The sequence below is a fragment of the Protopterus annectens genome, chromosome 9.part0 (assembly GCF_019279795.1).
Source record: "Protopterus annectens isolate FY-2018-M chromosome 9.part0, PAN1.0, whole genome shotgun sequence".
In the NCBI taxonomy this organism is placed as follows: Eukaryota; Metazoa; Chordata; order Ceratodontiformes; family Protopteridae; genus Protopterus; species Protopterus annectens.
In genome coordinates, this window is record NC_056743.1 from 507,535,237 (window position 1) to 507,561,076 (window position 25,840).

At 40.6% G+C, this 25,840-nt stretch overlaps 1 protein-coding gene across 1 annotated transcript in view; it reads right to left on the minus strand.

Annotated features, from left to right (window-relative positions):
• The window catches only part of LOC122811306 (aldo-keto reductase family 1 member B1-like), a 272,278-nt gene that overhangs the window by 14,383 nt on the left and 232,055 nt on the right, over nucleotides 1-25,840 (minus strand). Inside the window, exon 10 of the mRNA XM_044083067.1 lies at nucleotides 8,889-8,965. Within this exon, the coding sequence (XP_043939002.1) occupies nucleotides 8,926-8,965 (40 nt within the window). The 3' untranslated portion in view covers nucleotides 8,889-8,925. The remainder of the gene's footprint in view (nucleotides 1-8,888; nucleotides 8,966-25,840) is intronic.

Consider the following 25,840-nt stretch of genomic DNA (forward strand, 5'->3'; position numbering starts at 1 on the left):
ATAAGACACTAAGTAACCAGAAGAAGTCACACAAACCAATACAACAGAAGCAAGGTAACCACAACAACCAAGACACTAGTATTAGGTGAATGGAGAAGACTGCAGCAGTTACATAGCATACTGAACTTCATAGCCTCCGGACCATTTCAAAATACCCGAATGCTGAATACAACTGAGGCGGAGTACATCTGCCTTACCAAGGAGGCCTATAAAGTAACCCAAAAATGCTTGAGAACAGAGTCTGAAACCATTACAGAGTACACATTTATCACGATTTTTGCCTATACCGTTAAGTGGACAGCAATGGCTTGGGGGAATGCTAGATGAGAAAAAATAACTGAAGATATCTGCACACTGTTCTTTTCAGATAGGAACAGAGATGGTGTTACTCAGACTAGTATCAACCTTAGATTGTAGGCCTGTATTCTCGCTACATTATGCAAGAGCATTTCAGTGAGTTAATGTTACTCTAATTTTGCCTAATGGGAGTATGCTTACATAATGGGTGAATGTGTGTACTTGGGTGCTTAAAAATTCCACTGGCAATTCATTGGGTGCATCATCATTTGTAACAAAGGAAACTGCTGAATTTAAGTGGATATTACTCCTACTCCCAAGTTGCTAGCTATTGGAGTTCTGATCACAACCTCTGTTTTGGAATCCTGGCACAAATCTAAAGAAGGGATTCAAAGGTTGTTAGCCAGCCTTGGAAGGAGAGGTAGGCAACCCAACAGTAAGGTATGGAAGAGGATTGGGGTGTAAATATGGAATGCTGGGGGTGCCATCCAATTAAAATTAGGAGGACGTTAAGGAAAGTTAAGTGGGACATTACAGAAAGCTGAAAAAGGAAGGAAGTGAGCCTTGAAACTGGGAGGTAGAGAACTGAAAATGGTAGGGTGAAGTATGGTTAGAGGGGAGTAGTTATGATGAAAGAATCTCCAATACTGGTAAAAAGAGGTTACAGAGGGATTGAATGTAGAGGGTTAATAGGAAAGCTGGAACAGTCTATGGCCCAAACTCAGAAGTATCATTTTCTTTGAGGCCGTCTATACTATATGGAGCGATATAGCCACAATGTGAATAAAAACTTGTCAAGTGAAAAATGGAAAGTTTTGTTTGACAAAAAAGAGAATTTTAGGGTGAGAGGAGTCCTTGACAGAAGAGAATTTTAGGGTGAGAGGGGTCCCTAGGGCAGTGAGATATCAAAGTATGGGCAGATATTTGGAAACTGATGTGCAAGGACAGAACTTCTCTAAAGAAGATACAAGCTAGTAGTCTAAATAGATGTTTAATGAGGGAAGCAGGGATCTTGGATGGTACAAGTGCAAAGAGTTGATGTGCGGCTTTTTGATCATGCTTATAAGTGCAAAAATTGATATTTCAAAACTTGGTGGGATGCAATGAAGTGTGCTATGAAAAGGAATTTAATGGGCTTGAAAAAGCACAGAGTGAGAAGAAATGACAGAAATGAAGATGCATCTGAGGCAGCCAGAACAGGAAGCAGATGAGAATAAGTTACTGGGTGGGAGGTAGTAAAAAAACGACCTGGCTCAAGTACTTGCAGCCTGTACTAAGGAAGATGAAACCACAATGGTAGGGAGGGATTTATAGACAGGATTTTTGTTGATGGGGGAGGACCACGTCAGGCAAGTGGCTGGCACAAAGGATCAAAGAAATGTGAATTTATAGTTATGGAAGAGGGGAAAAGGATGAAGACAAACTAATGTAGGAATGTTTTTAGTATAACTGAGAACACACACAGGGGCACTCAAACACAGCAAGGAAAAATTACAATCACAGGTCATACATGAAGAACTTGGACAGAAGGTGTGCAATTTTCAGAGTTTATAATTAAGGAAAAGCTCAAGGGAGCAACTCCATTCCAGCAGAATTTTATGAAGTGTTTGGCTTTTCAAGGTTTGAAAATTTTAAGATTATGTAATGCACAAGAGGGGAAGGGTGTGCTTCTAGAATCTCTTCCTATAGCTATTGTCCTTACTCCCACAGAAAGCAAGGACAAAGGTCAGCCAGTGAATTACAGAATTTCTTTAAGTGTAGATAGGATGCTGAAAGCCCTCTTAACCAAAAGCTCATGCTGGGGTTGTGGACCAAGGTCAATAGGGAGTTGACAAGGGCCATACAGCAGGGAAAAGCTGGTTGCAATTAAGTTTGGGGAGCGGGTGTATAAAAAAAATTCTGCTTTAAAGAAAGCCTTTGACTCAATGGAATGACCGTTTACAGTGTGAGAGGTGGGCTTTGGCACCAAGTTTCAAAGCTGAATAGCTACACTTTATAGCAGTCCAATGATGGTGGTAAATGGAGAACAAAGGATATTCAACTTAGTCAGGGCATGAGGCAAGGTTGCTTGCTATCCCCCTTTGTTCACCTTACCAGGGTAATAACTCAGAGTAGGCACACTGAAAGTTCAGCTTTTTTTTTTTTTTTTTTTTACAGATTTTTTTTACAGATTACTATACTCCTTACAGAAAGGTTACACTGATGCCAGATATATGGGAGATTTTGAAAATTTCAGTGGAATCAGGATTAGAATGCAAGTAGTATAAAACATTTAAAGTTAGAAAATAAGACCAAAAAATACGATTCAATAGAATGAGGGGGTTCTTCTGTAATGCTTGGATCTAAAATGGAGGAAATGGGGAGGAGTTACTAGAAATCAGTTACGAATCTTAGTGCAGATAAAGATGCTGTTATGGAGGTGGTCTAAAGGTTATGCAACCTGGGAGAACAAACCTTACTCAAAAATTCCTATGTTGTTGTATGTACTTTGACATCTGCCACCTTTCTACAGTACAAGTATATCGTGATGAATTCATATAGCAAGAGGTAGGACAATGAAGAGAAGACTAGGCTAAGATTATCCAAGAGATAAGGAATGCCAGACCTTCCATCTCTACGATGAAAAAAAACAGCTTTTCCAAAATAGCTCACAGTGGCAGAATGAAGGGGAGGAACCAAGGATGGCTCAATACAACTCAAAGAACTACATGTACTAAAGAAATGAAGGACAATTATGAACCTTTGGAGAGTCTGCTCTGGAGTTGTGGAATAGCCAAGAAATTACAATCCAGGGTAAAGCAATACACTGGAAGGGATTGCAGCAATGAGGTATGATGTAGGAAACATGTTCCATAGATCAGGTGGGCTCTTATTGAATAGGATACAATAGTTAAGAAATGAATCAGTGGATGGCTGGACGGTAGAAGTAGAAACACTGGATGGGAAAGAACCTGAAAATGTTCTTGTTGAGCACTTTACACTGTGAAACAGACAAGGAAATGCACTGAGACAGGCCGAAGAGAAGGCAGCACTTTCTAAATATACATGAAATGAGTGCTTGAAAATGGTGAGGCAGAAAGCACTCCCAATAACTTGCAGTGGTGGCTGCACAGATGGTTTAAGACACTGGTGCAGATTTTGCAGGAATAGCAGCTAGAAATGAATGTTGGAGATGTAGAAGTACAAAAGTAGGTAATTTAGCTCCTCTGCATTTCCAAAACAAATTTGGGGTCTATAGGATGGCTATTCAGTAAACAAGCCAACCATGTCGCAATTTTACCTCCTAAGGATGGGGGAGGTATAGAAGGAATCCAAGAAAATTCAAAGTGTTTTTGTGGATGAGTGAGAAGCTTAATAGAAAAAGGATGGAAAAGGGAAATGTACAGAAACTTATACAACTGGTTATATACATACGACAGAGGGGTTTAAGAGCATCAAAAAATAAGGCTATATTATCATAAGATTAGGGGTTTGGAACACTGTTGGGTTATTTGTACGGTATATCTATGGATGACATCTCCTAAGGGAAAAAGGGGAGGAGAACTGTTGAATTTTAACCAATGAATGCAACATGTTAACTGTATCTAGAACTATGTTGCATTATCTTATCCAAGTTTTAAACTTTTTTTTTTTTTTTTAAGCCCAACGGTCCCTCATACATGACGACTGCCAGTCCTCCAGTCCCTCTTACCTACAGCTATCATGTCCCTTTAAAGCATGCCCTAACCTACTCACTCGCTCACTCTTTCCACGGTACTCACTCACTCACTTTCCATGGTACTCACTCGCTCACTCTTTCCACGGTGCTCACTCGCTCACTCTTTCCACGGTGCTCACTTGCTCACTCTTTCCACGGTGCTCACTCTTTCCATGGTACTCTGCTGCAGTTTGTTATAGTCCTATTAAACTTTAACCCATGATAACCTCAGTCTCTTGTAGGGTGTGCAGCATTCTCTCACCCCCTGGCAAATTCTCCCCTCACTGTCCACACTTCCCTTCAGTCTATTCCTTTTATTCTACTCTTTCCCTGGCAACTTGCATTTCACCACGCTTCCTGTCTCACCTTGTGGTTCTATTCAAATTTACCTGAATTTTGTGTTACTCTTCACCTTGCCTGGGCCAACCTGCTCCATTCACCCTCACTGTGCTCAGGCTCATTCTGCTTCTCTACCCCCATTCCCACCCACCCCCCTCTTTTGAGCACTTTTATACTCAAGTAAACCACATCCCTACCAAATTCACCAATTCTCTCTTTCCACACCCCTCTAACCACAATAGTCTTACACTCACTTTATCAATACTATTTTTCACAGCTCTAACCACAGTTCCCCTCCCACAACTACTCTACCTCCCTGTTTTATCACTCCCCTTTTTCCGCTATAGAGCTCACTCCTCACACTACACAATGCTGTTATGCTTTCTCTACCTAGCCTATAATGCCACACACTTCCATAATTATAAAATTAAATCGCCTTTAACACTCTAGCATCTCAACTTCTATTTAAACCTTATAGTCATTATCAGCCCTCATGTATACTACAACACTGTTCTCTTCCCTTTCAAACATATGCACTCCACTAGCCCTCAGCTATCCATTTACAGGTAAAACCAACTAATTGCCACACTTAAAAACCTAGTATTGCACACCTTAATGCATATTACACTCCAGTCTGACATCCATCCCAACCCAGGACCCAAATTTGACTTCCCTCCTAATCAACCATTCCCCCAGACTCCATTTCTACAACAAACCGAAATCTCACCAAAACTCTATATACCTCACTACCTATAAACTCAAACTCAGATATTTTAATTACCAATTTCAATCTCAACTTTGTAAAAATCACTGTATTCCATGCCACCTTAGCCACCTACTCTCCAGTCACAGCTATCATAACTGAAACCTCGTTAAACCCCCACAAAGATTCAAATTACAACAAATAGCCACACTATTACAAGACAAGATAGGCTATACAATAGGTGGGGGTGTGGCAATTATGTTTAAAGATTCTCTTGTATAGAAAACTAAACTGCACTTCCCCAGCTGGAATTCTAATTACACACCTACATATTAATCTTCACAAAGCCATTAATATCATAGCCACCTACCTGCCCCAGGTAACCTTCCCAGCACATAATCCATCCTCTTGGTCTGCTCTCTCTTTCAGTCAAGAAACTATCATCCTAGGTGACAGACTGGCTTTCCTGCTCCTTTAACTGCCCTACCAACTTTAAGCATATATGATTTCACCCAAACTATAAAGCTATCCCATTCGCACTGAACTATTTCAAAAAACAGTCATTAGTTTAACAGATATTAAACCTGGGGTACCAAGCTGGCCATCTACCAGCCACACCAAGTGACCATGCCCCTACATTTCTAGTTGGGAAAAGACTAAACCCAAACCTGCACTCATTTCAAATAAACCTCTAGCAAGAAAAGCTTCTCCCCTGGCACATTTAGTCTACTACAACATTATGGTTGGTCTCCATTTAAAAACAAATGCACTTGCAGTAGAATACTTAAACAAGTTCCTTGACATCTTAAATAATTTTGCCCCCACCAGGGGAATACACCACAAATCCAAACAATTACCATGGTTATCCAATACTAAACTTATTAAAACAAAAGGGATCGAGTCTAGTCATTATCATACCAAAGACAAAGGTCATTTCACCCCAATATCAGCAACTAAGAAACCAAGTTAAGAAAAAGTCAAACAAAAAAATTCTACCCTGTTAACAAAAGCACCAGCACAACCCATACAAGGTGGTGGATATTTTGCCAAACAACCCTGGTAAAGCCTTCACCCCTGCTCCCTCCACATCCAATACCTCTGAGCTCTTAGCCTCACAGTTCAACTCTCACTTGATCACCTCCCTCTTAGACAGAAACAAAACCTACCACTCAATCACCTCCCCTACCACCCAAGCACAAACTTCCTCCTTTAAACCCAAAGTACATGCATTAAAAACACTGCTAAGTAAACTAAACGCCTGTTGTCTTGCTGCCAACCATTTATCCAATGAACTTCTAAAAGTAGCTGCTCCATCCACTGCCTACCTCATATCCATTCAATGACTCACTCTCTCAGAACAGTGCAAGTCTCCTCTGGAAAATCTCACATCATAGCCCTCCACAACAGCGGCCCCTCTAGAGACCTACCAATCCACTGTTATGCTATCTCCCATAGCCAAAGTCCTAGAAAAGTGTATACAACTCCTGAAATCACCTCATCACTAACCACCTTCAGACGTAAACAGTACAAGCACAGCACTAATAACCATTACTGATATTCATCATCTCAGAAATGAATGACAGCTAGTCTCGACAATTTTCCTGGATATATCAAAAGCCTTTGACACCACATCCCACTAATTGCTACTCAAATTGCAACACATTCTAAATTAATCATCTCTAACATGGTTCCACAGCTGCCCAGACAACAGGCTACAAAATGGGATAACTCTCCCTGCTGCAACCAGTATCTACTGGGGTCATACTTGTTCCTCTCCTCCTGTCATTTACCAACAACCTGAATTTGACCGCCTAATTTGCCACTACCATCCAATATGCAGGCGATTTTACTCATCTGTTCAGGACCCCCCCCCCCAAGAACGTTAACACATGCAAAAATCTTTCCTAGACATTGAAAATTACCTCTCAAACCGCCAACTCATCCTAAACCCAAACCAAGACTAAGTTAATGGTTCTCAACCAAATCATCCAAGCTCAGCTCACTACCGCTATTCACTCCTCTAATGGTACAAAATACTAGGAGTTAGTACAGATTACAGGGAGATGTGTTTATCAAATTTTAGTCTATCAAACATCCACATCAAATCTGGAGATTTATAGGGCCAAACTGTACCTAATCAAGCCAGTGAGATCTAGCTGTGACTAGTCTATCTACATTACTCTACTGCTCACATATCTTCATTAACCTACATAAGGCTGACCTTAACCTACAGTCCTGCTGTAACAAAATAGCCAAGTTTGCCATCAACTTCAAAACTTATCACTGCTACATTCAACAGCAACTCAGCTGGCTGTAACTTCCCAATCTGTTAATGCTAAACCAACTTACCTACCTTTGCCCATAAAGTCATACAATCCCATTAACTGCACTGCACTTTTATGCCTGGTCCAGCCTAACTGTAGGTCCCTTGCATCTTCAGACTAATACTAATGCTAAAAGTTACCCAGCCTCAACTATCATGGCAACTCCCTCTACTCCTATAAAATAGACAAGGTCTGGAATGCTCTCACAGCACATCCAAAACAATCTCAACATGTCCTCATTCAAAAAAGCCTAAAATATTATTCTCAACAGCAACGGATTCTGAGCCTGTATTGCTTCTGGCTAGTTTCTCCTGTTACTTCCATCTCCCTTACTTAACACCTCTCTTCAGAACCTTTAAGCAGCTAGTGCTTATAATCACGATTATTCTCTGAATCGCTGTATTCTATCACTGTTTTTTCATGAAAAATGGTCTCATGTAATGGATATTTGCATTTTTTGCCATTTGTGTCCATGACTACTTGTTTTCTTATGTAACTGTTAATTGCATTAGTTTGCTAATATTTGTGTTCATGACTACTTGGACTCCTAATTGTTACTGTTCTGGAGCTTTTCTCCCCAGATCTCCACTGAAAACTGGGTAGTTGCCCAGTTGGATACTACCCAATTAACAAAAATGAACAAACAATTATGCAATGGTACACAATGAATGGTATTGTATTGGAGTGTGTATAAATCTTAAATTTATACAAAAGTTGTAAACTGGAGACCAGAGTGCAAGCAATGGACAATAAATCTGGAAGGGATGTACATTCTTGGTAACAGTAGAATCTATTCATTATAGACAGTCACACAATCCGCAAGGTAAAGCTTGGTCCATTTTATGCCTTCAGATAGCTTGTGCATTTGCCTCCATGGATGTTGAACAAGTCATTCAACACTCTTGTTCCATCACTGGAGCTAGAGCAACTATTGCATGGTCACCATATGGGTGGCATGAAGAGTTTAAGGGCTTACACCCTTCCCCTTGGTCAGGCAACATCTGATCTGCATCAAAGTCCACTACATCTTACACATGTGTATGCTGCCTTCCACCTACCAATTATGTCTACAGCATTCTCAGCTTGGTGAGCTGGATGCATGCCCCAAGACCTGCCATCTATGTGGGACAGTGGTGTAGGACAGCCCTATTCTCCCATTCCAACCCCCAGCAGACACAGCCATCCTATCCATGTTAGCTATAGAAGGCATCTCTCCTCCTATTTGGACGTAGGCTTTTAGGGTCATAAGTGACAATCTGAGCTTTATATCTTTACACTAATTCAGTTGGTAATGCCTGCCTCCTATTAACAAGCCTTACATAAGGAATGCATTTGAAATCAAATTTTGCTCATTTTGTAGTGCATTGTTGTGCATACAAGTTCAGTCTTCTACATCAAACACCTTGGTTTGCAATCCACATCTTTGTTTACAAAATGTATGAAACAAACTATGTAGTGCAAGTTCCGAGGTCACAGCCTGAGCTCAATGCATCATTTTTAGTGAAGCCAACTAAATCTCTTCACTCACCTCTGTATGTACTTTTAGTCCATGACAGCATAAAAATTCAATCTTCCTTAAATGGGTAAAACTTGTGGTTGGGTAACCTGCAAAACAAAATATACTATTTCTGAACAGCCAAATGCAAATCAAAAACATTTTATACAGACCATATATTTCAATGGGGAATTAAAAACATCCATTACACTTTTTGTTCATTTCTTACAACAAAGCCTGAGTGGAATGCATGTATACAAGAACACGAGACACCCCTACCAATACCCCACCAACACCCCCAACACCACACCTGGTACTCCTCCACTGACACTACTTGTTCAGACATGCCATTCACTGGAAGGGTACTTCTGTGCCATTTCAACTTAATTTGCTGGCAGCCAAATTCATGTACAGCTTGTCAGCTGAAAACACAGCTTTTCTCCACCAAGTCCAACCACCATCTTCTCTGCTTGAAGAAGAGACTGGCCAGGAAAATATACAGTCCCATATAGAATTACTGAACTGGATGGCTGACATACCAACTAGAGATTAACATGAAAAATTGTTAGCAAAACTGTACACAGGGGTGGCAGTCTCAGGTTTATGATGGATGAACCTACAGTGTTATACAACACTGCATTCAGTTATTTAACTTAATTGTATTATGGCTGATGAATCCATTTGATAATTTCACTTATTCAGTAACCAAAGTAACTAAATAAACATTGATCCTGTACAAAATTCAGACCACACACGGAGTAGAGCATAAGGCGGCAATTAAGAATGAAAGCGCTACATGTAACAATATCATCCTTGGAAATTAAATTTTGGAAAAGGGCGACACATGGAAAATGGCAACTATAAATAAGGCACAAAGAATTTCCTGGAAATCACCTCAACGAGAAACCTTGCAGAGAATACTTTTAGATTTTAATTTGGGGTTGAGAGTTTAAAAAAAATTACAAAAGTAACATCTGAAAGTTGCAGATTGTGCATATACACAGCTAGGAATGCATTAATTTCATTACGGGGACAAACCAGAATTTAGAATATAAAGCCTCTAAAGGCTATACTGACTGCCAGCCAAACTGCACAGAAGCAAGGTGGAACTAGACTGCTAGCTTATCCAAGGTCAGGAAAAGGAGTTTGGTTTATTGAAGTACTTGTGCATGTCTTAGTGGAGACTGTGCCTTGGGATAAAGCATCCCTGAACAGATTCTGTGGAAGAGCAGCCATGTTGTCATGCAAGGCAACCTGCTAACAGAAGCTTGAAGATTCCATTTCCATCTACCAGAGTGCAAGCTGCATGTTATGCCACCTGTGGTATTTTGAGTGAATGGTGTAGTTATGTCACATATAGCAAATTGTGAAGTATTATGTTCCAGTATTCGTGGCAACTATACAACACTGCCTGTGGTATTGTGGGTTGCAAAAACAGTTCCCAATATGCCCACAACGAAATACCATTTCAGCAAGTACCAAGCAGTCAGCACAAAGCAACCAGATAAACATATCCTGGAGCACCGGAAACTATTAGAGCTTTTTTTGTGCAGGCCTAATATTCCTTAAAGCTTAGCCTGTGAACTTTGTACCCAGTTTCTCCTGGAGGGAGGACATGCGCTACAAAATCAGTGTTCAGCACATTCTTCCTCATTTCAGATAAATTAGAGGATCAGAAGAACAGATCAGCATAAATTCACGTTTCAAGTGTGTGACTTACTGGCCTTCACAGTGACTGGAGGGGGGAAGTCACCAAGCTACAGAGATCAGCTTAGGTGCTCATCTCCTTGGTTCAGGTGTGTGGTTGTTAGATAAAACTATTTCAGTCTGTCCCTTGCATGGTATAAGACTATAGCTGCAGATCTGTTGGTCAAACTTCATACAAACTAGCCTTGGTAGAGTACCCCACGATTGATATCCAATTATTTTCTGCAGCACCTGAAGTGGGGTAAATGCACCGATAAGCAGTGGTGGGAAAACACAAAGCTACTGCCAATAAAAACAGCAAAGATAGGAAACTCCCTCCCTCAAAACACCGAGTTTTTGTACAAGCAGCAGTGGCTTCCTATTCCAGGCACGTCTAGGAGGTTCAAACAACCCTGCTAGAACACAGCAACTCCACTATCTGGCTGCAAACAGATTTAAGGACTTGGAAACCAGGCAGCATCACAACCTACGCCTCATCTCCATGCGAGAGGAAGCAGTCCAAAGCACCAGGCAGGATTCTTGCAGTCTGTACTGGCAAAAGCCCTAAATATTCAACATGATGCGATTACTGAGTGGGCACATGTTACTCGAGCCTCCTCTCCCAAGGGAGGTCACCTTGGCATATTACATTTAATACTAAATTTCACTCAATACACGGAAAAGGCCTGGGAGAGGGTAGAATTCTGCATTTACTGGCAAAATAAAACTGTTTCAAGAAATGAAGTTCATAGTTTGCATATCCTGCATATTCATTAATAAAGTGACAAAATGGGTTTATTTCTCTCCCAGGATGCAGTGCTATCCTTTCAGGGGAAGAGTAATGTGGAAGCCATTAAATACAGCAGCCATTTAAAAATCCTGCATGTACAGACACTTGCTCCAGAATTTCAAACACTCCCTGCAAGTATGCAGAGAGGTAGCCTTCTGCAGCTAGACAACAGAGCAGGCTGATATCCATGGCCTAATACTGAAGGTGCTCGACAGTCCAGACAGACCTCCACAAGACACTGGACAGGCAGCTATATCTACTTTCAAGTGCTCTACGACTACCAAAGAGGAAATAAAGGTATGGACTATAGTCAAAGCGGGAAGATGTACAAAAGAAAGAAAGTTGTCATTCTAACAATAAGCCAGTCCTTAACAGGAGGAAAGTCTTTGCAACATACATCTGAGGTTCTGTGGTGAACACCACCTTTCTACATGGCATCAAATGTAGGCACCCTAAAGGAATCGAGTCACTGGCAGCAGGGAGCACAGACAGGTATCCCATAGCGGACAGGTTAATTCTGGCTTGTAAAGGACCAAGTAATCCAGGATCATGGATACCTGTGCACCATCTGGTTCCTGACCCCTCTAAAATTTTTCTACATGACTTTCTAGACACGTTTAGTGCATGGAATACATCCATTGAAAACATGTGCCTAAAGGGTATGAATGCTTAATCATCCCTGTTAGCCTTTGAGTACTGTAGTAGGAATGCACATTTAAGTCTTATCCTGGACTAACAAGATTTGCATGCTGAAGCAACAGAACAGTTGTCCTCACCATGTTTAATGGCACAGAGAACCTGCTCCCTGGGCCAAAAGGGGGCTATGAACAGTACTTTTGATCCATCTTCTCTTCAATATCTTTTATCCCTAGGGGAATATAGGAGGAAAAAGAAAGTGATCCAACCAGCTTATGCAGAAAGCATCAGTTGCCCACTCTTCTGTTAGGTTCCTGAAAATAAAATAAAAAATAAAAAAAAAAATTAAAAAAGCAACCACTCTGTAGCCAATAATCCAACAACTCAACCAGAGATCAATGTTTTATTGAAACCCTCTCCAAGGAAAGATAAAAATCCAAAAAAAAAGTAAAGCGCTTTTGTCATAAGACTTCATCAGAACACTTTGAAATTTCTTCTGTTCATAGTTTAATACGAAGCTAACTGCCCTTGCGAGTCATTTTAAGCTTAGCCAATTATCTCTTGTGAGACTTAAACCCTGCACCTTGTGTTTGTAAGGTAAACACCTTAGCCTTTAAGCCACTCTCCCAACCCCCTTAAACACACTTTTATACAAACAGTTGTCATGATTAATCACTAGTAATCAATTCTGGAAATGCCCTACTATGAACCATTAAAACATTAAAATGAGCATATCCAGTTTTTTTTTTTTTTTAAATGTACCTTTTAAAATAACTAATGATTAAGGAATGAAAGACAAGTTTTAGAGTTTAGAAGCCCTACACCTTAATTCAGGTTTAATACTTATATAATCATTAATGCCTGGGGCTTCAGTGGCATTCAGTTTGCGCTGCCACCTTGCTTCTACTCCAAGCACTTTGTTGGTCCAATCACCACCCCTAATGTTTTTGCTAACCACTTCTAGAATACCAAAATGGAAGGAATGTACAGGGTTTATACAGATATGTTTGTAAAGTGCATTATTTTCATCCTTTGTAATGCTATACAAATGCTCAAATCCTCCTTTCAGTCTTCCCCACATAAAAAATAACCACAATCTTGACAAAGCACAATCTTTAATGGACATGTTTATGGCTAGAGGGTATCCCATTGATTTTGTTTCCCAAATTAGGGACCAGGTCATCAGTGAATGGGGTCTTAGATTTAAACCACTACTTGGGGGTCACAGAGCTAAGGTTGACCAAGCCTAGGAATGTTCAAAAGATTTTACACATTCAGTGGTATTAACCCATGGAGAAACCTCTGTCCGAGTTAGAAATATCAAAACAATTGAACCATGTTTAAAGGGAACAAAGAATTATTGACAGTTATAGGTAAGGAACCATCATTTACAAGATAAATAGTAACCTCAAAAATTTATTGGAAAATCTTATTCCGGTCAAAAAAGGAAGTATGAAAGGGACAACTAAGAGTGGGGCATGTGACTTTTGCAGTTATATTATTGGTACCCCCACGGTAAAACATGGGCCATTCAACATTGAGGTTAATTTAGAACAGGTATATGCACAACGACTGGGTTGGTTTACCTTGCTTTATGTCAAGATTGTGGTTATTTTTGTGTGTGGAAGACTGAAGAGATTGAACAGAAGGATTTATGAGCATTTGTATAGCATTACAAAGGATGAAAATAATGCACTTTACAAACATATCAGTATAAACCCTGTACATTCCTTCCGTTTTGGTATTCTAGAAGTGGTTAGCAAAAACATTAGGGGTGGTGATTGGACCAACAAAGTGCTTAGAGTAGAAGCAAGGTGGCAGCTCAAACTGAACGCCACTGAAGCCCCAGGCATTAATGATTATATAAGTATTAAACCTGAATTAAGGTGTAGGGCTTCTAAACTCTAAAACTTGTCTTTCATTCCTTAATCATTACAGTTATTTTAAAAGGTACATTTTTTTTTAAATGGATATGCTCATTTTAATGTTTTAATGGTTCATAGTAGGGCATTTCCAAGAATTGATTACTAGTGATTAATCATGACAACTGTTTGTATAAAAGTGTGTTTAAGAAATTTCAAAGTGTTCTGATGAAGTCTTATGACGAAAGCGCTTGACCTTCTCTTTTTTGGATTTTATCTTTCCTTGGAGAGTGTTGTTTCAATAAAACGTTCATCTCTGGTTGGGTTGTTGGATTACTGGCTACAGAGTGGTTGCTTTTTTTATTTTGTTGGTGTCATTTACCACTCTTGCACCCGGTTTCTGTTTTAGGTTCCTGATAAAAACTTCTGTCTTAAGCTGAAGAATATGAATCCATTCATGTGGACTAGATTTTATTCACAGTTGGAATATCAATTCTCCCAAGACAGGATGTATAGTGCCCTGAAAGTTATCCATGATTACTGACAGATCCCATGCTTGCCTGACCAATCCGTGACAGCCAAGAGCAAGTCCTCCCCCTATGCTTACTAATGTAATGTGTATGTGCAAGATCCCTGGGTGCCAAATGGGCTTTAAAGTCCTTACTGCTAAAAATATTTCCTTGATACTGGTGCACCTTTTCTTCCTGCTGCAGTCCCATGCCACCTAGATCCTCTGGTCCAGCTTGTGTATGGAATCTGTGGGAAGCATCTGGGTGCCTGAATACGGTCCGAAGGGTACGTGCCCATTGACTTGCACCAGGTGGGCATTGCCAAGACTGGATGCTGGCTCCATCTCTCTCAAGAGAACAATGAGATTTGCCTCACACGCAGTCCTGGTATGGGTACCATCAAAATGAAAGATACCATGTAGCAGACAACCCTTTTATGAAGGAAGGAAAGTCCTCGGGTACAATACCAGTACTCTCAGAAAGAGGACTCACCTTGAGGGCATCAGTTAAGATGGATGTTTTCAGAACATCCAGAAAGCCCTCCAGGTCACTCTGGTGCAGAAGCTGCATGCCCTCCTTGGTTTATGCTTAGATCAGGCATTGGTCCGGACAGAAAACACCTTTTGTCTGTTTAGCAGGTAGTGCACCGATCACAACTGACCAACTCCAGGTGAATACAACAGATGAAAAGAACACAAAACTGCTCTACAAAAGGCAATCTTATAAGGCTACGAACTGGAGAAAACCTCCAGCAGAGTAAATAAACCAAAGGCCAAGAATGTGATGATCTAACAAAAACTAAAACAAAGTAAAAAGGTCCCACAGACAACCAACTGGTTAAAAAAAAAAAAAAAAAAAAAATCAATGGCAAACCCTTGCTTCAAAATATTGGCACACATCCCAATAGCTGGAGGAAAAAAGGGTGAGGATGTAGAAAGTAGTGAAGACCTTACAAGATTAACACTCTTCTTTTAGTTGCCCATTTATTCTCGACAGATTTATAAATGGCTTCTGCTCTAGACTTGGTCCCAAAGAAAGATGAACCTGGAAGCTAATGCCATCTTGGTACACTATGGCCTGCCAGAGCAGCTGCATTGTAAAAGGTTGGCTCAGTGTCTACTTACTATTTGGTATCCAGGTAAGTGGACTGGGACAATAAACTTTCAGCCATGACCAGAGCACAGTGGCAAAAAAAAAAAAAAAAAACAAAAGCACACAATGCAGCACGTACATACAGTGAACAACGAAGTAAAGTTGTCATAAATGTACACAGTAGACACATTAGGTATATATAAAACACGGCAGAAGTACACTTGTCAATGCAATGAGAATAAAGGCATAGTAAGGTGCAAAGAAAGGAAAAGATAGTACAGTCATGCAAAATCTTACCGTAAGTGTAGATGGTCATCTTCTTCACGGTTACAGTATTCACCCAAGAGATCTCTGGCCGAGGACAGCCCAACATCTGGCCAGTATACCAAAGCCTCAGATCATAAAAGGCACCATACGTCACACACATGCTTCCAACACAAGATGTAGGGAATAAAGGTGACATACAGATGCACTCAGAATTGAAAAAGCCCCATGAAGAACAGAATACCCTCAGGGACATGTGTATCTACAGTGAAACAGAGTCCCTCAGCCAGAGCAGAAAAATAAACCATGGCAGAGAGTCAGGGGAAGAATGGAGTGAGTGAATACTCAGTGAACAGGACATCTATTACAATAGATTTTATACAAATGTACCATGTCCTTCCATATCACTGTTGCAGTCTTCAAAGGCAGAGTACAAGAGCTCAAGAGGAAGGCAAAGAAGAACCCTCCACAAACCCTTGCAGAATAGCCCTGGAAATAGCATCAAACTTCTAATGTTTAGTGAACAAGTATGAACAGACTACAAGTAGCAGCCTCAAGGCTAGAATTGGTATTCAGACCCTTGAAAAAGGCACCAGAGGCAGCAACTACTACAATCTCCTTGTCTGTAAAGGAACAGACATTTGCCATGAAAGGAATAGCAGAAGGAAATTGCTTTAGAAATCCAGGAAGAAATAATTTGCTTAGAAACAGCCAAACCCCAAAATCTTGGGACAAAAGGAAACAAAGCTACTGAGATCTGTGAACTTTTCTAAATAAATCTGAGCCATCTCTGCAAATTCAAGGTGTGAAAAACCTCCTCAATGGCATACCAGAGAAGGAAAAAGGGAACAGACTAAGGGACAACTTGACTACCTTCGGCATGAAAGGATTATTAGAACCCATCTCTATGAAAAACTAATAGCAACGACAGCCTCAAGTTCAGACACTGTCTTGACAGAAAAGCCAAACAGAAAAGCCAAAATAGTCCTCAAAGTACAATGCTGTAAGAAAACTAAAAAAGGAGGCTCAAAAGGAGCTTGTCTCAAATCTTCAAGTAAAAATAAAGGTCCCAAGGAGGAGAAATGGGTTTCCTGGAAGGCCTGATATGAAGGATGCCTTTAAGGAACTGCTTGATCTCAAACCTAGAAACCAGAAGGATTCAAGGGCAGAAACTGCTGACAGGTAAGCTTTAACTGAATATGCCAAACCTATCATGGAGCAGATTACAAGAGAATCATCAAAGTCTCCACTGATGGTAAGAGTCAACGGACAGAAAATCTTTTCCATTCGGACATTTTCTGGTAGTTGGCTTTCTGGCCTCCTGCAAAACTAAAAGCATATCTCAAGAAGAGGTGCATAAAAAGGGATCAAAACTCACCCACAGTGTTATCTGAAGATTAGACAAGAGGATGGATAAGAAACCCCTCGTCTTGTATACAAGATCTACCAGATGAGGTAAAGACAGGGCATCTACCGTCCATGTCAGTGGACTTGGGACCAATACAACACAGGAAGTAGTCTGTTCACAGGGGAAGCAAAAAGATCTGAGGAATATCCCGCTGTTTGACAAAGGCCAAGAACACATCTGTGAATCATCCATTCATGAGCTTGTGTTCTGGACCTGCTCAGTCTGAGCAAGATTGTCCTCTGAGGGAATATAAACCACCTGAGAAAGTCACTTGATACTGGATGGCTAGACCCCAAACCTGAAGAGCTTGTCCAAGATAGGATCTCATGCCCCTCTGCTTGAGGAACATGACTGGTATGTCTGAAAAATTGAGGGTCCCATCAGAATAAGAACCCTCATCTCTTATGCTATGGTCTGACCTTTGAGACCAAAGACCCTGACCTTTAGGTTGCCACAAGAGGCACTCTCTCTCCTGTCTGAGACATCGGTGAAAAGCTCCAGAATGGGAACTGGTGCTTAAAAAGGAAGCCCTAGATTGAGTTGATGAATCCACATCTGAAGCTAGAGCTTGAGATGAGATAAAAAGGGAACAATGTTGAAGCCAGAGATTTGAAATACTACTGAAGTTTCAGATGAAGCCAGGCGAGAGGGAGCATGGTAATGGTGGAAGCCATAAATCCCAGGACCCTGAGGAATTCACTAACTGTGATCAACAGAGGAAGAAGGGATTGGAAAAAAGCCAGACAGCCTTGAGGGCAGGAAGATGCCAGCATGGGAACTGTCTGAAGCCTGCATTTGAGGAATGCACAATCCTGAGAAGGTGTCAAAACAGATTTCTGGATGATTATGATGAATCTCAGCCCATGTAATAGGCAACGTGGTAACTGCAGATCTTAGAAGACTGTTTGGCAAAAGAGCTTGAATAAGCAGATTGTCTAGATAGGGAAAAATATGTATACTTGGATGCCTGCAAAAAGCAAGAACAGAACTGAAGCATTTGGTGAATTGGCGCAGTAGAGGTCAGATGGCAAAGCAGATAATTGAAAATGCACAGAAGAAAATTTTTTGAAAAAGGACAGATGAGGATGTGAAAGTATGCATACAGATAGAGACAGGAAAGGCCTGAAGTAAGGGCATATGCCCATTGATCAGACTGGTTTCCTCTTCTACTTGCAGAAGGGATATCTGAAAGAAGGAATCTGGAAGTGTTAAGCAGGGGAAGATTTAGAATTTTTCGCCATGTACCTTCCTTTCTAGGGACTAAAAAACTTTAGTAAAAAGCCCTACCCCTCTGTGGTGGGAGGCATGGCCTGAATGGTGCCCTGATCTAAATGAGGCTGAAGAACCTCAGAGAAAAAGCTGTTCCCAAAGAGGATGAGGAATGCCTGAAAACAGACTTCCAAACCATTAAAGATCCCTGACAAATACTGGACAAAACCCAAGAATGAGATGATCCAAAGTCAATTTGGAAAAGACAGGGAAAGAAAGGGGACCTGACTAAGTGGAGGAGAAAGCCAAACGGAACCAGGCTTGTCCTGAAAGGTGATTTCTGGGAGGAGTCTGGGTAAACTTAAGAGGAACACTTGGAACCCTACTTGTTCTTTAGGAGGATGACTGCCTATGAGCAGAGAGACTTGAAAAGGATACTTCCACTGAAATTTTTTTTCACCTGCTACTATGTTTCAGCTCCTGCAGGGCTTAAACCTTATCCTTGAGGAACCTGAATAGGTCAGCAGCATCAGTTCCAACGAGTCTTGTTATCCAAAGGAACATCCAAACATTTGGCCTTGATGTCATTAGGCAAAGCCTAAAGACATAGCAAACACCACCTCATGACTGAACCGAAGGCAGCAGCCATGGAAGAAGCATCAGCTGAATAGTAGCAAACAACTGCATTTGATAGAACGAACAAAGTACGGCCCAACAGGAAAGGACAGAAGCCTTGCCTTTTGAGTCGGGAAAGTCAGAAAACATCCTAGAAACCTGGGAGAGGAGGGCCAAAATGCAGATGTGTCTGGGAGTTAACGGTCCTAAAGGACAAGGTGGAAGCAGTGTAAACCTTGTCCAACCTTTCCATGGCTCTACTTTCCTTACCAGAAGACAACAGCTTGGTAGAGGCAATAACCTGGATGGCTTGTCAGAAGTGACTGTCCAAGAATCAGGAGAAAGGCTTTTATAAAGAAATTTGCACTTCAGGCACCTTGTAAAACCTATTCAGACTCTTTGGGGAAAGAGGCCAAGAATCAGGGGCTACAGAAGCTGCAGATAAGCTATCCAAAAGGGCAGCCAGAACAGAAAGAACAGCAGATTTGGGAGACTCCATCTGTAGGAGGTCATAGCATTTTTTTTTTTATAGTATCAAAGACCTGTGAAATCCTACTTGAAATAGTCCATCACATGAGACATGGTATCCCAAAGGAAAGTTCTTCCAAAGGTAAGCCTGGACTTGAAGAATCCTCTTCCTCTGAACCGCAGTCCAAGGGAGAAGGGACATGGAAAGAATAGCCTAGAGATTCTTCCTCAGTGCAGAGCCTCATCTGGAGAAACCAGTTCTCTAGGCCTCAGTGGAAGACCAGGGGGAGCAGGTACAGAGACCCCTTGAGGTGGCTTTAAGGCCAAAAGCATCAAAATAAACCTAGAGTGAAATCCTGCTATTCATGATGGGAAGCCTTCATCACAGGGGAAGTGTGCTTAGTCTTCAGTTTCTTTTTGTGAGAGAAATCTGCTCAAAACACCCTTGGAAGGTCAGACTCCTGAAGCAACCCTGTAATGGTGGTACCATGTCCCACTAATTTTTTATTTTTTATTTATTTATTTATTTTTTTAATATGATGAATTCCCCATCAGTCCCTTGGATATTGCCAGCTGAGGTTCTCCCTCACCATTAGGTACAGAAGTTTGAAAAGCCTCACATGACATGAGAATTCAAATCCATGCCAGCCTCTGACAGGGTTATGACAAAGGAATCTGAAGCAAGCATGGAATGGTCTTTAAATTCTGCCATAGTACCCTGAGCCAATAACATAAGGTGTTGGTTCTCAAGGTATATTGACAAAGACGAGAGGCAACTACATACAACACTGGATGCTTTCTACAGTCACGTAGAGAGAAATTAGTCATTACTGTCTATAGGGAATCTGCATCTTACATGGACACTTTCTGGATATGATTGAGCACAATATTAAAGAATAAAAATAAACCCCAGTGGGGTTTCCATCTGAAAAAAACAGCTTGGTTACCAGCACAGAAGGGCATTCAACTGGTGGCAAAGTTATGAGTGTGTCCATACAGCACCTTTATGCCTTACATCTTATGCAGGAAGCATACATGTGACATAGCACCTATAAGAGCTGAAGATTTAGGATAGCTTGTCAGGCCAGTATACCAATGTAGGAAATTAACTGAAGAATACTGCTACAATCATATTGAAGGACAGCAGAATGTGCTCCTATTGTAAATATTTAACTGGAACAAAACATATAGACAAGATTCAAGTGCAGATTAAGGATTAATGGGTGGATTTATTGTTAACCATTGGTCCTAAAGCACTTTCATACCATACACGGACAGCTCTCTTGAATCCTGAAGACATTTTAGACTGCACAGTAAGGTTTTCCAGAGAACAGAGATCAATCTAGAAGAGTTCTCCAATAGGCCTAAAAGGGAGCCTGCTTAGTGAAATGACTACTTGCGTGTTTAAACATAGCTCTATCAAGACTGGCAACAGGCCTCAAATTTTAAGTGTACCTTGGAGGAATGTTTTTGTTCCAGTTAGCCAATTATGGGTTCTCTCCTTTAATTTCTCCAAATTTTTTGGTTTCTAATACCATGATGGGAATGGACCCCATTCTTAAATGTAAAATTAAACTTCATGAAATTAGTATCGTTTCATTCTTATGTCAGCCAAAAGTGCTCTTCGCAGCACCCGCAATGTGCCCAGTAATGACTCCACCTGCAATTTGCACAGAGTTGCATGTACTGATAGCATATTTAAATAGGACTGTAGACTTAATTTTTTTTACAAGACCCATTGCTCCTACTATTGGAACTATCTGGGTTATCTTTCTTCCACATTGCTCTCATTTCTGCCTGCAAAACCTGCTATTTTAGGACCATCTCTCTGTACACAGGACACTAGGTGTAGAGATTTTAATTATCAATGCTACTTTTGTCTTTTCCTGGACCACTACATCTGGTTTTCTAGCATCCATCTTTTGAAATATTAGTAATGGGTGATCCCATGTGATGTAGACTTAATTTTCTATGATGCTTTGTGGCTCATATGTCCAGTGTTTTTCAGCCGCTTCAATACCATAATGTCTGCACACTCCCCAATGCAACAGTCTCACCACATTATGCCTTTTAGTATACAGTCCTATTGCCATTAGTATGACGCATCCAGCAATGAGGTGTGCAACCGTTTCCAGTTCTGTTCTACAAAACCTATATTGGTCTTTCTCCTACATGTTCAATGGACTTTGTAAACCAACGTGTATGTAGCCCACTACCTTGGGCTGCCATTAATCTTTCATCTCTTGGTTTAAATTCATCTCTCCTTAACCATTCCGGCATTCGTTCCTGATCAGCATGAGGTTCTTCAAGAAGTCTTCTATACTTGCAACTATATTTTTTATGCTTTTTCCACATTTGTCTTCTCATCTGGTCCCTCACCTTATATTTTCTTATTTTTTTGGCACATTCAGTTGCTGCCTGATCTACTTGTAGTTTGATTTCCATTCCTGCTTGACACCTATATGCTTCTGCTAGCCCAAGCAGGGAAGTCATCTTAGATTTATTCTTAGTGTTTTCAAAACTTTCACTATGTTTGGGTTTTCTGGAGGTCAACAGATGGAGTCCAACTGCAGATCTATACAAGTAATCAATTTCAAGGAGGCCCAGCCTTCCTTCTGAACAGGGAATATATAAATCTTGGTATGCACCAATTTTTATAAATCATTTGGTGAGCATGAAGCATTCTAGTTTTCCTATCTAATCTCTCGATCATGTTTTGGGGCCAGTCAAACACTCCAAACCAAGTTAGGACGGGAAGAAACGGTTTATAGCTTGAATTTTATTCCTAGATGTCAAAATGGTTTTCAGAATGGAGTCTTCTGAAGTACTCCTTACTAAGTTTTATTTGCATTTGTTCATGTTTTATTGTGGATCCTTCAATTCCCAAACTTTGTCATTTGTTAATCGGGTTGGTCCAACTGAGCCAAAGGCCCGTTTCCAGTGGAGACCAGAGGAGAAAAGCTCCAATTAGACATGCCAAGAACAGTAATTAATACAACTATTGTATTACAATATTTAATGTAACTCAATATTTACACTCCCAATTGCTCAAGTTCTTTTATATCACATTGTCCCAAACTGATGCTTTCTTGGTGCTGCAGTTTTCCTGCTTCAAAGGCTGCCTTTGCACATTTAAAGGCCAGATGGCACTCCTATATCTGAAAAGTTTTGACAACTTGCAATTGTGATTTCAGTTCCTCAGAGGAGCTATACAATTTCAAATCACCAGAGAAGATAAATCTTGATACTTTGTCATTTTCTAGGAGGCAAATGATGGCCATGACCTAAGCTGTCTACAAGTAGACAGCTTAACGGATTAAAGGCCAGGCAGAATAGCAGCAGTGACAGTCACCCTAGAATATGCCCCTTTGGATTTTTATCCCTGAAATAAGTTGTCCTTTATCATGGCTTAATTGCAAAGTGGTCTGCCACCATTTCATGGTCACTGTAATTGATCAGTGTAGGATGCAGGTTATGTTATACATTAAAGCACCTTTATCCATGAATGTGGGATACTATCAAATGTTTTTGTAGTCAATCCAAGCCATACAAATTCTGTTTTACAATTCTTCACTATGACTAACAAATGATAGTTAGTTCCATATGATTTTTTATTGCCCTTTTGTTCTGTTGCCATAATTGATTTCTCTTGTAAATGACTATAAACTCTGTCTGCATCAATTCCAGTGTACTGGAAGGCCAGTTATTGGTATATAATTTTTAGGGCAGTTTGCAGGGTCACTCGAGCATTTTCCTCGTTCGCCAGGTTGGTGTCTGGTCAGGGTACGTAAATCATTCTTATTACTAATCTCCGTGCAAAGATGTTAATACTTCTACCCAGAAGTTAAGTACTGCATCTGGGCCTGGGGTTTTCCACTTGTTTCAATCTCTCTGGCTGTTACTTCATCCCATTTCATGTCTTGTACCTTTAAACTTTTTATTTCTATCCACTTAGCATCTTTGCTATGCTCCACAGGATCTTCATAGATCTAGTTCTTTTTTGCTAGTCTTTCAATTCCTTTTACCTTATTTCCCACTTCTCTATAAAACTTTTTTGGGTCATCAATGAATTGCTTATTTTATACTTTTCCTTTATAATTGTCTATGTATCTTCCATGTTTTTCCACCTGTCCTGAGATGTTTAGTTTATTTGCAATAGTGCATACTGGATCCTGATTAGTTCTAATATTGCTTTTAGCACATCCATCTTTCCAAGTATTTTTAATTTGTGCCCTCTTCTATACTCCAATAGTGACACTTGTCTTACTTGCTTTATGGTTCTCTAGTCAATACTTCCATGATGGTATTGAATTTATCCCCTCTCTCCCTTACTACCATGTGTTCTTGTGGTAGAACTTTATTTAGCTGCAAAGTAACATATCCTGTTTACTTGTTATATTGCATGCATCTCTATGGACAGTCCTTAATGTTCATTTGTTTTATCAAACTTCTGACTTTTTGGATTTTGACTTCTGCATGGGTTTTGTTGACCTTCTGCAGTCTTTCTTTCATTGATCTTCATTGCATCTTCCTGCGGCACATTCTCGTCAATTTCATCCTGTGCCATCCATTGCAGCCATATGAGAACTCATTGGCCTATCGCTCAACATTAGCTGCATCACTTTCCTGAGCCTTCCCTTGCTGTCCAGCTTAAGCTGAATGTCTATACTGGTTTTCTGGGGAAGGCTCCAAAATATCTTCATATGGCACCTGACCAATTGCTTCCCATTCTGCTGGTTTCCCCTTAATTTGGAGTTCCATTGCTCTGTTCTGTTGTGGTATATTCTGAAATTAGATTCATTTTGGAGGTACTTCATGACTTCAATTTCTATTTCTTCAACTTCTCCATTACTGACCTACTTTTCCTCTATAGTCTTTTTTGTATTGTAAAGTTTCCCCATGTCTGGATTCCTTTGCCTGTATTTGTCTTAAAATACATCTTTGGTGCTGCCCTTTTTGCATTAGTTTTGCTTTTTCCTTTGCATAGATATTCCACCATATTAAATCTCTTTCCACAAGTCTACATTTCTTCAGATGTCTTGATCTTAGTTTCTCCTTACTTTGGGTACTCGTTCCATCATGCTGTAAAGAAACCGGTGTTAGACCCTCTACATCAAATCCTTCCCTTTGCAGGCATTCCACAACTTCACCTTGTATTTTAACTTTAGTTTACCAATCTTTTGTACACTCCCTCTGATAATTTACCGTGAAATGTTCCATATCTGGATGCCTTTCCCTATTTTTCTCTTCAAATATCTTTGGGGCTGCCTTCTTTGTTAATTTGGCTTTCGCCTTTGCATAAACATTGCACAATATCAAACCTCTTTCCTCATTACCATATTTCTGTTTTATACTTTCAAAATATCTATAGAATTAGGAGTGCTTTTGCAAGGAAGTGTGCAATTATTTCTAAATCAAGATGTCCCATGCTGATAATTACAGCATTCAGTCTTGGGTAGGAGTTTAACTCAAAAGGTGCTTCACAGTATTAGTTTAAGGGTGTGCACACTTATGCAACCAGCTTATTGTAATTTTATGTTTTTATATGGTTCCCCCCCCCCCCCAACAGATTCACATTAAAGGTGGAAAAAGTTCTGAAATGATTTATTGTGATCTCATCTTTTTATATCACAAAAATCTGACATTTTAACATGGGTGCTTGCACTTTTTATATCCACTGTATGCGTTTCCACCAGAAAATGGCCAGAGAGGAAATAGCCCACTCCCACAATCTCATGGTTTTGCGACAGAGTATAAGAACTGGTCCCCCCATTTGTTAATGTACTGGACAACTGACATTGTAAAAAGCAATAGTCCCCCCGAGGAAGACAGACATGTAGAGCTTGCAACGCCAAAAGCACTGCCCTCTTCTCCAGGACACTAATATAAAGATGGGTCTCCACGAAGACCACATGCCTTGGACTGTCCTTCCAATGCAATGACCCCCCCCCCCACCTGACCAAGGAGGCATCTGTGGTCACAGATTACTGGGGAGGGAAGTACAAACTGATGACCCAGAAGGTCCAGGGACTGAAACCACCAAAGAGCATCCTTGCAAACCAGAAACAAACTGGATGTGATAAGGGAAGATCTAGCATGGGCCACTGAAGGACCCTCATGTGAAGGCGTGCCATTGGAGTGGCAGTGGCTGCCATGAACCCCAATGCCCAAAGAATTGAATGCATTGAGGGACATTTGGCTTGAAAGAGGAGATGAAGGGATAGCAGTCTGTCCAGAGGTAGAAACATCTTGCCTTGGATACTGTCTACAAGAGCTCCAAAGAAAGAGAACCTGCACTGGTACTAACTGGGATTTGGGATTTATGGTTATGCACAGATGAGCAGTCTTGAGAAGATCCTTGGCTTGACAGTCAATGCCTGGAGGGAGTGAAGAGCGCCAATCGTCCAAGTAGGGGGAAGAAATGAAACCCCCTGCAGCTGTAGGTG